General features: G+C 46.3%; 2 protein-coding genes across 3 annotated transcripts in view; one reads left to right on the forward strand and one right to left on the reverse strand.

The window, feature by feature from the left end:
• The window catches only part of TRANK1 (tetratricopeptide repeat and ankyrin repeat containing 1), a 110110-nt gene that overhangs the window by 24336 nt on the left and 70937 nt on the right, over positions 1–14837 (forward strand). For both annotated transcript variants that reach the window (XM_047770156.1, XM_047770157.1), the window contains exons 2-5: positions 1411–1542; positions 8178–8304; positions 12094–12244; positions 14195–14313. In XM_047770156.1, the coding sequence (XP_047626112.1) occupies positions 1411–1542; positions 8178–8304; positions 12094–12244; positions 14195–14313 (529 nt within the window). The remainder of the gene's footprint in view (positions 1–1410; positions 1543–8177; positions 8305–12093; positions 12245–14194; positions 14314–14837) is intronic.
• On the reverse strand, positions 3310–4722 carry LOC125121761 (phospholipid transfer protein-like). The gene is given in 2 exon segments (XM_047770160.1): positions 3310–4313; positions 4316–4722. Coding segments are annotated over 2 exon segments (1218 nt in total). The 5' UTR covers positions 4530–4722.

Genomic DNA, 14837 nt, shown 5'->3' on the forward strand with positions numbered 1-14837 from the left:
CCAAGAATCATGCTAGTCAGGAAGGCTTTTGATAGATTTCATGACCCCTCTGGTGCAGGGCCTGTGCAGTCACCTGAAGTGTCCTCTTTTTTTTTTTTTTTTTTAGGGCCACACCCTTGGCATATGGAAGTTCCCAGGCTAGGGGTTGAGTTGGAGCTATACTTACCAGCACATACCACAGCCACAGCAACACCAGATCCAAGACGTGTCTGCGACCTATGCCATAGCTTGCAGCAACACTGGATCCTTAACTTACTGAGCCACAACGGGAACTCCTGAAGTGTCCTCATTTTAAAGAGCCTGCCCACTGCCTTGCCTTGCCTGCTGCCATATTGGGAGAAGAAAATCCTAAGGGACATCTCTTCTGACCCTCACCTTTTCCTTGTCTCTTTGGTGCCTGCTTCTCAAGGCTCTGCAAGGCCCCTCCTCCACTATTTTCATTCAACAAATGCTCCCTGAGGCTCATCAGGTGGGCAGGACTCCAGGCCCTTCTTTCCACCTACCCAGGCCTGGTTTACACAAGAGAGAAATAGTAACAGGCAGCCTTCTGGATCTGGCATTTAATTTCATGACACCACAAATATTTGTCCCCATTCTATGCCAGGCCATAGGGCTACTAAATGAGTAAAACCAGAGTCATGAAAGAGGCAAGTGCTTCCTGGCGGGTGAAGCAGTCAATGACAATGACAGTCTCAGGGACAAAGACTCTGAAGTTTATTTAACTAATATTTTTAGGAAGAGAGGAGGGCAGGAGAGGCAGATGTTGTGGCTCCATACCCTAGCCCCTTGTTTATTGAGGCCTTTAGGACTGCACCTCCCCTCTCCTTTCCATGTTCTCAGAGAATGGAAGGACTCTCAACTCCTTGTGTGAGTGGGCGATGCAATACAAGGTCAAGAGCAGAAACTTGGAATTGAGGTCAGAACCAGGAACGCCATTCGCTGACCCTTAGGCAAGTAACCTGAACCTCTTTGAGCCACTGTTTTTTTCATATGAACCATGGGGACAGTGCCTCCTTCAGGGCTGCAGTGGTGGGTAAAGGAGAGAGTAATGTGAGTGCGGGTTATGGGAATAGCTGCCACTTCTCCAGCGCACCCTACCTGCCAGCTTTATGTCATCTTGTGCGTGGAAGCAGCCTCCTTCCTCAGAGCCTTGCTGATCATTAACACAGAATAAATAGAATCATTTGGGCCACTGGTCCTGAGGTCAGGAAAGAACTGAGAAAGAAAATGGTCTCATCAGATCTGACACCCGGTCTGGTCTCCTGGTGGTGAGGGGTGTGGTCAGAGTGTGCCCTCCACTGGTGGGAGGGGCCAGGATCAACAACCTGCCTCTCCAGACTCTGAGCGATGCAGTTGTGCAGGGGAAGGAGGCCCTAGCAGGCTGCCAGCTTTTCCTCCATCTCCTCGCAGGATGGACCCCACAACTTACGCTGAGCTGTTGAAAGAATCTGGCAACCAGGATTTTAAGCATGGGAACTTTGCTTTGGCCATCAAGAACTACGATGAAGCCATCCGGATTCTCTTGCAGTTATACCAGTGGGGGTAAGTGTTTGGATTTCCTCCCTGCCTTTTGTTTTGTTTTGTGTTGTTTTTAAGGGGCACTCGCTTTCTTTTGTTTTCTTCTCATTTCTTCTCACACCCCCTCCTCGTTTCTGTTTCCTTTCTCCCTCCACTTTTTATTTATCTTCTTTGCAGTGTCAGCTAAGAGACAGAGGAATTCAGGAAACAGAAAGTGAAACACAGGGGACTGTTGATAAACATTACGAAACTTCCCCTTTTGTCTGATTCCAGGATCAAAGTTCCTGAGATGACTGAAGTCCCCAAGCCCCTCTCTTGTCATTCATTTCATCTTATTTATGCGTGCCATCAACCCCTGGCCACCGGCCACCCCGCTGGGAACTAAGGCTCCCCTCCCCCAACTTCCTCCCCGCTTCAGCTTCTAGCAGACCTGTTCTCAAACATTTTAGGATCATGAACAACCTGCTTGCAAATAATTTAGGACCCCAATGAGCTTTTTTTTTTGTTTGTTTGTTTTTTTAGGGCCATACCTGAGGCATGTGGAAATTCCTAGGCGGAATCAGAGGGGGGGTCGAATCAGAGCCATAGCCACCAGCCTGTGCCATGGCCACAGCAACACCATAATCTGAGCTGCATCCTTATCCTATGCCACAGCTTGTGGCAATGCCAGATCTTTAACCCACTGAGTGAGGCCAGGGATAGAACCCATATCCTCATGGATACTAATTGGGTTCTTACCCTGCTGAGCCACAATGGAAACTCTCAAAGAGCTTTTGTTGATGTAGTTTGTAGCTACTAGTAGAGCCAATGTTAGAACTCAAAACTGAAAAACGTTTAAAATATGTATTTGTTTATTTTAAAATATCAATAATAAACATGTTAACGTAATTAACATTTTAATGAAAATAACTATATTTTTCAAAACCAAAAACTTGGTGAGAAGGGTTTTAACGTCTTACGTTTTTGCAAGTCTCTTTAATATCCCAGTAGAAGACATCTGGCTTCTCACATCTGCTTCTGCCTTGAGTCTCTTGTGACAGCACATGTCAGGTAGCCTCTGGAAAATTCTCCAGCCACACATGAGGGAATGAGCATGAAAAAGGCACATGCTATCTTGGTACTATTGTATTAGTTTCCTGTTGTTGCTGTAACAACTGACCGCCAACTTAGTGGCTTAAAACAATACAAATGTATTACCTTACAGTTCTGGAGATCAGAGCTGAAATGAGTCTTAGGAGGCTAAAATCACGGCGTTGGCAGGGCTGATTCCTTATGGAGGAGACTCCACGTCCTTGACACTTTTACCCTTGAGTGGCTGCCTGTATTCCTTGGCTTGTGGTCCCTTCCTCCATCCTCAAAGGACATCATTCCAGTTTCTGCCTCTGTCATCACATGGTCTTCTCCTTTGCCATGGCCATGTCCCCTTCAGTTTCCCTTTTATAAAGATCCTTGTGATTATATCATAATCCAGGCTAACCTCCTCCTCTCCAGATCCTTAAGTTAATCACCTCTCCAAAGTTCTTTTTTGCTATAAAAGGAAACATTATTTGGAGGCCATTATTCAGCCAATTACGATTGTGGAGATATATATTTTTTTTTTCTTTTGGGAGGCCGGACGGACTGTAATTGATGACTTGACAGTGATTATGGAATAAAATTGGGTACAATTTAAAACTCATCTTCTCTGTGGCCCTGGAGGTTAGAGAGGACACTATAGGTGGGGGGCGGGTGCGGAAGGGGCTGAGAGGTGTTGGAGTCCTGGATGCAGCTGCTAGGGTGGGAGCTGAGGGCTCAAACAGCTGCCCTGGAGGAGGGCGGGGCACTGGATGCTTGGAGCCTCCTGGTGTCGGCAGGCCTGTTCTTCTCAGACACCTCTTGGAGCCCTTTGGCAAAGTGGAGGTCTGCCCCGATGGTAAGGAGGCCTCTGTTGTTTGTCACCACCTTGCGCACAAAGTTGATACCCTCAGGGAATGAGATCTGTACCCCTTGCCAGGTCCGGTTATTGAGCATGGGCATCACCCCAATCTGCAGCATGGTCTTCAGAGGAGCCTGCAGTGGGGTCGGTGCTGGTGACTCCAGTGCGGACTGGTTCGAGTAGATTCTGAACCTGCTCAGGTCCAGCTGTGTGCACAGTGCCTTCCCCCAGAGGGCCATCTTGGCGCTAAGTCCGGCATCCATGGTCATGCTGGACAGCTGGACCTCAGGCTGGCCGGGTGGGACCAGGGCAATGGTGACACTGGTGGTGACGGAGATGGTGGTGCCCGAGGGCCTGATGGTGCAGCATGGTGGTGCCATGACCTGCAGCTGCAGTTTCAGCGGAGACTCAATCACTGCCGGGCTCAGCAGGACAAGGCTCCCAAAGTAGGTGGCCCTCAGCAGCATGTCCAGGTCATGGGTCATCTTGTCCCCCACCAGCGACAGCTGCAGGGCCCCTGCCCGGAAGTAGCTGTCCATGGCAGAGTCGAAGAACTCAGAGAAGGCTGCGTACACCATCCACTCTTCTTCCTGCAGCTGCGGCTCCACCTCCCAGTTGGGCAGGCTCCAGTTCTCCTCAGCCAGGGGATAGAAGGCCCCCTGGAATTCCATGTCCAGATTGCTGATGGAGGCCACGGGATCTTTCAGGAGTGAGTAGTCAATGCCAACCAGCTCGTCCACAGCACCATGCACAGGCACGGTGTCCAGGAGGGAGTTGAAAAGCACCGTCCCTGCATAGTAGAGCATGGGGCAGATCTCCTGGTTGAGGAGGAAGTGCCTCCCCGAGGTGATGAACGTGGACAGGAATTCATACACTTTCTGAAGGTTCCTCCAAAGGCTGCGTGCATTCTGGAGACAGGCCTGGCAGGAGACGTTGGATACTTTGATCTGGCCGTGGGGTCCCGGGAGAGCTGCAGAGCTGTGTGGATGGATACACCCTCAGCTGACGCGTTGATATAGCCCCCACCATAGAAGAACCAGTAGAGAAGCTGTCTCCGGAAGCGCAGCCCCAAGGAGCCATTGTTGATTTGTAGCATCAGGTCCTGCTCTGGCTGGAAATGGAGCTCAGAGGATGTCAGCTGCAGCTCCGTGACCTTCACTTCAGAGATGTTGTAGTAGAAGTGGCCTTCCCTGCCCTGCAGATCCAGAATGGTAATGGTCTCCAGCTCTTGCTCCAGAAAGCGCAGCCCCTCCTGCTTCACCAGCTCCAGCACCTTGCAGGTGATGCGAATTTTGCAGCCAGGGAGCCCCACGTGAGCACCTGCCAGCAGCACTAGGAAGAGGGCCCCTAAGAGGGCTATGGCGAGTGGGCTCAGCAGTGGAGCGGGTGTTTGGCACAGTCAAGTGGGGAGGCGGGCAGCTCTGAGGATCCACTCGGCGGGATCTAATTGTGGGGATATTTTGACCTTGGAGACCACCTGAAATGGTCTTGAGGGACCCTCAGAAATTCCCTGATCGTACTTAGAGGACAGCCATAGTAGAGGAAGCAGAGGTTGGCATTTATAGGCTGTGTGCAGCCTGAACTTATACTGAGAAATGGTGCTGAGTTAAATTCCTGATACATGGCTCCCACCTCCTCCCTCCTACGACCTGGGTGTCTGCCCTCCAGCTGGACTTGAATTGAGTGTAACTGGCCTGGGCCTATAGTTCTATCATTCTGCCCCCTTCCTGGTTCTGATCCTCAGAGCTGTGTCAGAGCTAGGTCTAGAGCGCCTCATTCAGGGAAAAACATCACCTTTCTTGAAAAGGTAGTGTTGTATTGTGGTTATGGCCGTAGACTGACTCCACTTGGAGTACGCAAATCTCAAGCTATGCTGTTTAGCAGCTCTGTGACCACTCAGGGGACATCTGCCTGCACCCTCACAGCTTGTCTTTCATAGGACCTTCCTGACACAGTTCCCCATCCCTATCACCTGCCACCTGCTTTCCTGCTGCTGCCAGCTGACATAGGGTCTCGGAGGGCATGTGGTTGAAGGGAAGGGGACTGAGGGAAGCAGAATGAGGCAGGGATGGTCGGCTTCAGCCTGGGTCCCTGGGGAGCTCTGGAGCCCGAGTTGTCCTGTGGAGCTGTCCCAATTGAGGACCACAAGGCTGACCTTTTGATTCTCCTGTCAGTTAATCACCCGTTATAGGCTGTCTGGCCCCCAGAAGTTGTGCTAGTGAGTGGAGCTGGGTTAATCAGCTCAGGTTGCAATAACCAAGTACCATTGACTGGGTGGAATAAACAGTAGGAATTTATTCCTCATGGTTGTGGAGGCTGGGAAGTCTGAGGTCCAGGTGCTGGCCAATTCGTTGCTGGTAGGTGCCTTTTTCCTGGTTTACAGATGGCCACAGTCTCACTACATCCTCATTTGGTGGAAAGAAGAAGTGGACGCTCTGGTGTCTCTTCTTATAAGGGCACTAATCCTATCATGAGGGCCCCACTCTCATGACCTCATCTAAACCTAATCACTTCCCCAAGGGCCCTGTCTCCAAATGCCAGTGCACTGGGGATAGGGCTTCAACATATGAATGGGGGGGGGGGCACAATCCTTCACAGGGGTGTAACTTCCTGGGGAGAGGGCAGCCCCCATTAGACTGAGGATAAATCTCTGCAGAATGGGGCCCTAGAAACCCCTAGCTGCAGCCAACACTCATTCCTGCTGGGACAGCTGCATTGGCCCGGGTATCTGGGCAGGACATATGGCATCTACTACACGGCAGTCATGGCTCCCTTGTCCCTTGTCACATACCCACTGATGGTCCCACTGCCATTCCTGGTGCTTCTGGGTCCTCACCCTTCACTTGGAGGGAATGCAGGGCTGTGAGAGGAGTGGGATACACAGAGCATTGTGGGTGGGAACAAAGTAGAGGAGATTTTTACTTTGCTTTATTTTTGTAGGTATCTGTATTACCTAACTTTTCTATTTGTATTATTTTTACAATTGAAGTATTGAATAAACAGAAACATAAGCCTTGCTTTTTCACCTTGTGTGTCTTGAATTCAACCGTGCTTGGGCTTGTGTTGACATATTATGGTATATTTTGTATTTTCCTTCTTCCAGCCTGGTTTCCGTTACAGCCTTACATCTGTATGACCCCAAGACCCAGGCAGGGGAGGTCCTGCCCTGTTCTGCTTTAGAGGCTTGCTTTGGCCTTCCCCCAGCTATACCCTCCCCACAGGTGGGAGTCTGGGGCCAGGGATTTCATCCACCCAGAGCCCTTGCCTGCCCTTTCATTCACGCTCTGGGTACCAAGACCTGGGAATTCTTGTCCATGGACCCTATTCCCAGGGCCTGCACAGGCCTCTTACGCACAGCTCATTCTTTGGAGTGCTGCCCAAGGTCAGGGGTGTAGACAGAGATTGGAATTGTGTTTTCTGCACTGCCAGGAGGAAGGCTGAGATGGAAAGAGAAGAGGGCCTGACACAGTGCCTATAGTTCGAAATTTGAAGCTTGCCTTTCAGTTATTATAGAATAGAAGGATAGGACATATTTTATCAAACATTTGTAAGATAGATTTATGATCTTCAAATACACTAGCCTCCTCCAATAGAATTTTCTGTGATGATGAAAATGTTCTATAATAGAGAATTTGGCTATTGAGTACTTGACAAGTGGCTTAATACAACTAAGGAACTGAATTTTAAATTTAATTAATTAATTGATTTTTGCTTTTTAGGGCCACACCTGTGGCATATAGAGGTTCCCAGGCTAGGGGTCGAATCAGAGCTTCAGCTGCCAGCCTACGCCACAGCAACAAGGGATCCGAGCCATGTCTGCAACCTACACCACGGCAACACCGGATCCTTTAACCCACTGAGCGGGGCTGGGATCAAACCCGAGTCCTCATGGATCCTAGTTGGGTTCATTACCACGGAGTCATGATGGGAATTCCCTGTTTAATTTTAATAAATTAAAATGGCTACACGTGGCCTGTGGCCACTGTATTTGATAGGGAAAATTAGCCACGTTGAGTGTGGGCCCAATTTTTTGCTCTGGCTTTGGGTCCTGCACATGTCCAGGTGGCCCTGCCTATGTAATAGAACAGGACTCATCCTGCATCTTTTGTTGGGTCTGTGGGACAGTGTGGCCATGTGTTCTGATGAGCTCTGCTTCCATTCAGCATGAGCGTGTGTGCATGTATGGTGGCTCCGAGAGTGTCTGGACTCTGAAGTCTGGGTGGAAACTCCCATCCTCTCCATCCTTAGGAACAGTCACCTTTTTCACTACATCTTCACCAATGGTCTCTAAAGAATAAAATGACCTGTGGAGGAGTTCCCACTGTGGCGCAGTGGGTTAAGGATCCGGCATAGTGAATTAAGGATCCAGTGTTTCCACAGCTGTGGCATACATTGCAGCTGTGGCTCAGATTCTTTCCCTGGCCTGGGAACTTCTATATGCCATGAGCAAGACAACAACAACAACAACAAAAGACCTATGGAGATCAGTAGGAAGTGGACCCAAGGCGATGAAAGGTGGGAGCAGAGGATTTGGGAGTAAGGAAGGGACACTGGCACATTGCAAAGGCCCCAGACTTTCTAGGTGATGACAGTCAGGTGTAACAGGCATCACTGGGACATTTCCTGCTGAAATCCTGTCACGATGGCAGCAGCCAGCACCAGAACAGTGGCGTTCAAGAACTGTGTTCTGTATTTGCAGGATGATAGAACTATTTACCAACTACCAGTTTGTCCTTTCTCACAGGATTCCCCCCAGAGATTTGGCTGTGTTGCTGTGCAACAAATCCAATGCGTATTACAGCCTTGGGAAATGGAATGAGGCATACATGGCTGCCAAGGAGTGTCTCCAGTGGGATCCAACCTACATGAAGGTACAGTGACAGCTGGTGCTTCGGCTGCTGCCTCCTTCCTCTTCACCTTCCTCTTTCCCTTCCTTCTGTTAAAAATGGAAACACTAGGAGCGCTTCTCATTTAATTCTCTTTGCAGTTATGACAGATGTGCACAGAGCATGTGAACTGTATCTGGAGAAGAGGAAGCACAATGGGGATCAAGTGTTGAAAGGCATTTGCAGGGGAGAGCAGAGCTGGGTCTCTTGCTGGATGGGGTCTATGGAGATTCCAGCGGAGCTTGCTTTGTACTGATGTAGTTGCAGCAGAATTCATAGCCCATTCATGTTCTTTGCTGTTTGCAAGTTTCATTTTAGCAAAGCTTTTTTCCAAATGCAAGCTAAATAGAGACCCTGATACCAGTTCTTCAGAAAGCATTTCTGATGGTGAAAATCAGATCCCTTTGGAAGGATCAGGGAAATCTGAGAGGCCAGTAAGACCTCTTAAGGTTATTAGCAAAGGTCAATAAATGATCATTTGATTGTTTTTCAGCTAAAATGCTCTGAGTGGCCATTATGCACAGTACCTTGCTCGTGCCTCAAGGCAGACAAAGGGAATGGAAGATACCAGCTCAGCCAGTGTAATTCAGGCCGGGGAGAGGAAAAACATACACACAATATCAGAGGCCTTAATTTATTTTATTTTTTCAATTTTTTATTAAAGTATAGTTGATTTACAATGCTGTGTTTAGTTTCAGGTGTACAGCAAAGTGATTAAGATATATATATATATATATGTGTATATATATATATATCCACACACATATATGTATTCTTTTTCATATTCTTTTCTATTATGGTTTATTAGAGGATATTGAATGTAGTTCCCTGTGCTATACAATAGGACCTTGTTATTTATCTATTTTATATAATAGTTTGTATCTCCAACCGAAGTCCTAATTTATCCCTCCCCCACTACCTTTCTCCTTCTGTAACCATATGTTTGTTTTCTATGTCTGTGAGTCTGTTTCTGTTTTATAAGTTCATTTGTACCATATTTTAGATTCCACATATAAGTGATATCCTATGGTATTTTTCTTTCTGACTTCACTTAGTATGATAAACTCTAGGTCCATACATGTTGCTGCAAATGGCATTATTTCATTTTTTATGGATGAGTAATATTCCACTGTGTTTTTTATATATATATGTGTGTGTGTATATATATCACATCTTATATATAATATATACCACATCTTCTTTATCCATTTATCACATATGTATGTGATAAATATATACACACATATATTTATCATGTGTGTGTATACATGTATATATGTATGTATGTACATACCATATCTTCTTTATCCATTCATCTGTTGATGGACATTTAGGTTGTTTCCATGTTTTGGGTATTGTAAATAGTGCTTCTATGTACATTGGGGTGCATTTATCTTTTTGAATTAGAGTTTTCTCCAGGTATATGCAGAGGCCTTAATTTAAATTGCATTTCTGAAAAATAAATAAATAAATAAATTGCATTTCTGGAGCCATCCCAGGCAACATACAATTAAGTGTCAAACTAGTGGTGAGACAGTATATAGAGAGGCTCCATCCATGATGAAGTGGGAAAAGCACAGCCCTTTCTTCCCCAGGCTCTGCTGTGTACTGGTTTCAACCACCTGGGTGAGTTAGTGTTCTGGTCTAAGCTTTCATTTCCCCAGCTGGCAAGTGGGATAATACCTATGTCTTAGAGTTTCTTCGAGGAGTAAGGAGACATGAAGTGAAAGCTGTTGACACTCAGTAAATAGGGATGTGTATTGTATCCTCATGGTCTACATTTTGCAGATGACTGCTAGAAACAGAACACAGTGGGAAGTGTGGGGAGGTTTGACTTACTGATTACTCCAAGGAGGGAAGGAGCTGTGTATTTAACATTAAACCTCATCTATTGGAGGATGGATACTTTAGAAATTATTGTATAGTTTTGAAAATGAGACTGCATTCCTTTTTTTGTTTTTGTTTTGTTTTGCTTTTTAAGGCCACACTCGTGACATGTGGAAGTTCCCAGACTAGGGGTTGAATCGGAGGTACAGCTACCTGCCTACACCACAGTCACCACAATGCTGTATCTGAGCCATGTCTGTGATCTACACCACAGGTCACGTCAACGCCGGATCCCCTACCCATGAGTGAGGCCAAGGATCAAACCCGCCACCTCATGGTTCCTAGTTGGATTCCACCTGCCGGAGTCCTGCTCCAGCTGGACCACGGTTTCCCAAAGGATGGGTGGCGTTGGCGAAGGAATGGACACAGGCCTGGTGGTTATGCAGGATTGCTCGTTTACTGCTTGTGCAGGCTTAGCTTATATACATTTTTTGTTTCCTTATATTATGTGTCATACATCCTTTGACAATTTTTAACTTTCCACTCCATCGAATATTTCCCCGTGATTTTACGTATTAGGGGGACATACACAATGTTCCTTTTCTTTGTACTTTCCTCTTAACCACTTAGAATCAGATGTACTCATGACTATGACCTCATTCTCATGGGGCTGAAAAGTGTAAACCCATTAACTACCTTACTCTAGATATCTCTTTATTCTTCCTAGACTATTAAACCTAACTATTTTCCATTAGTAACGGTCGGGGAAGCCATGACTTTTACACTCTTTGGGGTTGGGCCAATAGACCTGACATATCAGCTCACAATTGTGTGGACAGGTACAGCAGCCCCATATTTTCCTAAATTGTTTCTAGTTGCTAGGTACAAACTGGACCAACTTTCCTCGTGTCAATGCCCAGTAACAATTGTAATTATTAACCATTCCCTGGCAAGGAAAATGACTTCCTTTCAGAATATTAAATGGTTTATGCCCTGGCCTATTATCAAACTTCCATTAGAGGCACTCCCATCCTGTAAGCATTCTATTGGGGACTTTTTTAGAGAGTGGCAATCCCCGAAGTAGAGGATGGATAGAAAAAGAGGAAATTGTAGGGATTTTAGGGATTTCTGGCAGCTTATGAGTAAGCACTAATCCCCGACGTTTACCCTCTCCTGGGCCTTATTTTGGGGCGTTTTGATTTGGCAGCAATTCCCCAGCTTCCGCAGTTTTTATGAACAACATAAGCGGACAGAGAAGAAAAAGCAGGACCGCCGCTTTTCCAGACATGCTGTGCAGTCTGTGTCCTTTGGTCTCCTTGACTTTGTCAAAAGGCAGACCTTCAAGAGTGGCTCCCGGCAGTTATATATAGGCCAAACTAGACCATTTTCCTCTATTAATCATTGTAATTTTCCTCTCTGTACAGAAACCAAGTTGTTTTTTTTTGGGGGGGGGGCCCTCTGGTGTAATCATTGCATATAATGTGGAGCTGGGGTAAAACAGTGCTTGCAGTTACCACTGGAAATTGTATTTACTTCGACTGAAAGGAGCAGGGAACAACTGTGTTGACATGACAATCTCAGTCTTTTCTAGAACACTGTAGTCATAGGGATTTTTCATTCCTCCTTTGATTTGAGGCGTGAATACATAAACCACACCCGTAACTGGAACCAGGCCTGCTCCCTTCTCTCTGGGTCCTATGTTAGATGCTGCACATGTTGTGGACTTGAAAGTGATTGTTTTCTTGCCAGTGACACAAGGACAGGAACAATGTGGCAGGGAAGACAGTGTGGAAATGCTGTATTCAGAGCTGATTAGAAATCTGTGTTTACCTGGAAGTCTGACTCCTGCAGTTCATTTCCTCACATCCTCAATCTTGCTCTTGCCTTTCCTTTGGCAGCACATTGGAAGAGATGAGGGCATCATGGTTTTGCTCTTTTCCCTTCCAGGGGTACTACCGGGCTGGTTATTCCTTGCTGCGGTTGCTCCAGCCTTATGAAGCTGCTCGTATGTTTTTTGATGGTCTTCAACTTGTGCAGGGCAGCCAGGACCAGACCCAGGTTGCTGATTTCCTCGTGGGAGTCTTCACCACGATGGGCAGTAAGTCACTCCTGGAGGAGCCCGCCTCTTCCTTCCTCCCTTCCTCCTCCCTTCCTCCTTCCTTCCTTCTTTCTTTCTCTCTCCTTCTTCCTCTTTCTCTCCCTTCCTTCTTTCCTTTTTTCTTTCTTCTTTCTTGTCTGTCTCTTTCTTTCTTTCTCATTTTCTCTCCCCCCTCCCTTTATTTCTCCCTTTTTTTGTCTCTCTCTTTCTCCCTTCTTTCCTTCCTTTCTTTTCCTTGTGACTTTCTTTGAATGGCTCCTGGGAACTCAGGCTTCTGCAGAGATAAATTACAGGGTGTTTCTTTGTGGCTTATTTATGTCCTTTGAATAAAACTGGTTTTCACACTAGAAAGTACATGGGAAGCTTTGGTGGCTCAGGCCTTTGTGGAAACAACTGCGTCTTTTTGCGCAAATCACTTAAAGCTGTCCCAGTTTTCCAATTTTGTTTCACACTTTGTAAGTTTTCTGCGTTGCTACCTAAAGGGATTTCCCAACTTATGTGTTTATGTGATTTTTACACTTTCCTGTGATTTTTGCATGTATTTCTCTAGTGTGTCCTGTTTGCTATGAAAATAATTTGAAGGGGCTGATGGAGGGGCCCATGGAAGCTGCAGCATATGGAAGCTGACAGTGGGTGCCTTGTGTTGCTGCTGCAGCAGGGGCCCCCATGCACCCAGTCAAGGAAGGACACAGGGGTGCTTTTCCATTGCTCATAGATAATAGTCTGAAGACCTGGCCTGTGAGGTGTCTTTGTCAATGGCCTGGAATTGTCAAGAATAGAAAACTAGGAAACAGTATAATATGCTCCCTGCCAGGGACAAAGGAGCTTTTTCCCTGGTTGTCATAGTGCAGTCTAAAGTTCTGCCAATGGTCAGGCTGTTGATTTCGGATACTGTGTTTGATCAAATTTAAGACTGCACTAATTTAAGATGTGGCACTAATTTATGTTCTGCCATCAAGACAAGGTCAATAGCAGCACATGACTTGATTATAGAGATGGTAGAATGTGAAAAGTGGCACATGTTAGAATTGCTAGAAAATGGTCTCGGCCTTCAGAAATGAGGAAATTACTGCTGACATAGATTCAACTGATAGGAGATCCAAGTGTTCCTATTGCGATTGTAGGAAAGCTACTGCTGTGGTCTGTGGATGGAATCCTACAGATTTTGGCAAGTTTGGCATAGAGAGAGGGTAAGAACAGTGTCAGGCAATGAGTGAGAAGTGGGAAGGGTTAGAGGTGGGCTCAGTCCTGGCCCTCAACACAGAAGTAAGTGTCCTGACAGGTACTATGGGGTCATAGCTCTCCTCTCAGCCTTTTGCTGATAGTGACTAAACCCCACTTCCCTTTCCTCTGAATCTGATGCATGGCCCATTTCCTACACTTTCTCAATGTCCTCTCTGTGTCTTTCATTTATTTATGTATTTATTTATTTATTTATATTTATCTATTTTTTGCTACACCCATGGCATGAGGAAGTTCCAGGGCCAGGGATTGAACCCGTGCCACTGCAGTGATAGTGCTGAATCCTTAACCCACTGAGCCCCCAGGAAACTCCAAAATACCTTTCTTTTTGCTATCTTAAGTTTATCATTTGACTGTATATGGTCTTTTTTTTTTTCTTTTGCATTTTTAGGGCCACACCTGCAGCATATGGAAGTTCCCAGGCTAGGGGTCGAATCAGCTGTAGCCACCGGCCTACACCATAGCCACAGCAATGCAGGATCTGAACCACATTTGCAACTTACACCACAGCTCACGGCAATGCCGGATCCTTAACCCACTGAGTGAGACCAGGGATTGAACCCACATCCTCATGGACATTATTTGGGTTATTAACCTGCTGAGGCACAAGGAGAATACCCTATGGGTGGTGTTAATTGGAGGGCCTTTTCTTAAATGTTCTAGAATTTCCCCAAGTTAAAATTTCTAAACTCTGGAATGTTCTTTCAGGTGACCCCATTGTTTTGCAAAGTTTCTTGCCCTGCTTTGATCATATTTTCTCTACTGGCTTCTCACCTGAAGTGTGGCAATCTGTGATTGAAAAGTTGGCCAAGAAGGGATTATGGCACGTAAGTAAAGAGAGGCGGTTCTCTTGTGGGGAAGGTGCATCCTTGATTAAATGATTTCTTTCTGCTGGCGCCAGGGGATTGTAATTGAGTACTTGCTTATCTTGATGCCAAAATAATGTTTTAACTGTAACATCATTAAAGATGGACAGTCCCTGAGCTATATTAGTTCACTGGTTTTCATTTTTTAAGCTAGGAGGAACATTCAGTTTGTGGCAGCCTCAGTCCTTGCTCTATCTCCACATGAGCAAGGAGTCCAGATGCTAATGGAAATGTTCAATGAGGAAAATAAACAATTGCATATCATCTTCATAATTCTCTTTACATGGCCTTTGCTAGCAGGGCCCAATGACCTGCCTCTGTTTCTCAGAGGGTCTCTGTATGACTTCAAGGGGCTGTTATACCCACAGGTAGCAGTGAGGCCAGCAAAGCCAGGGCCAGAAATCCATAGGATGGAGGAGCCCAGTGGAACCTGGAAATTAGTGCCACACAGGGGCCTCCCCAAATCTGAATCCTCTACTTTCTAT

Source organism: Phacochoerus africanus, chromosome 1 (assembly GCF_016906955.1).
Source record: "Phacochoerus africanus isolate WHEZ1 chromosome 1, ROS_Pafr_v1, whole genome shotgun sequence".
Lineage (NCBI taxonomy): Eukaryota > Metazoa > Chordata > Mammalia > Artiodactyla > Suidae > Phacochoerus > Phacochoerus africanus.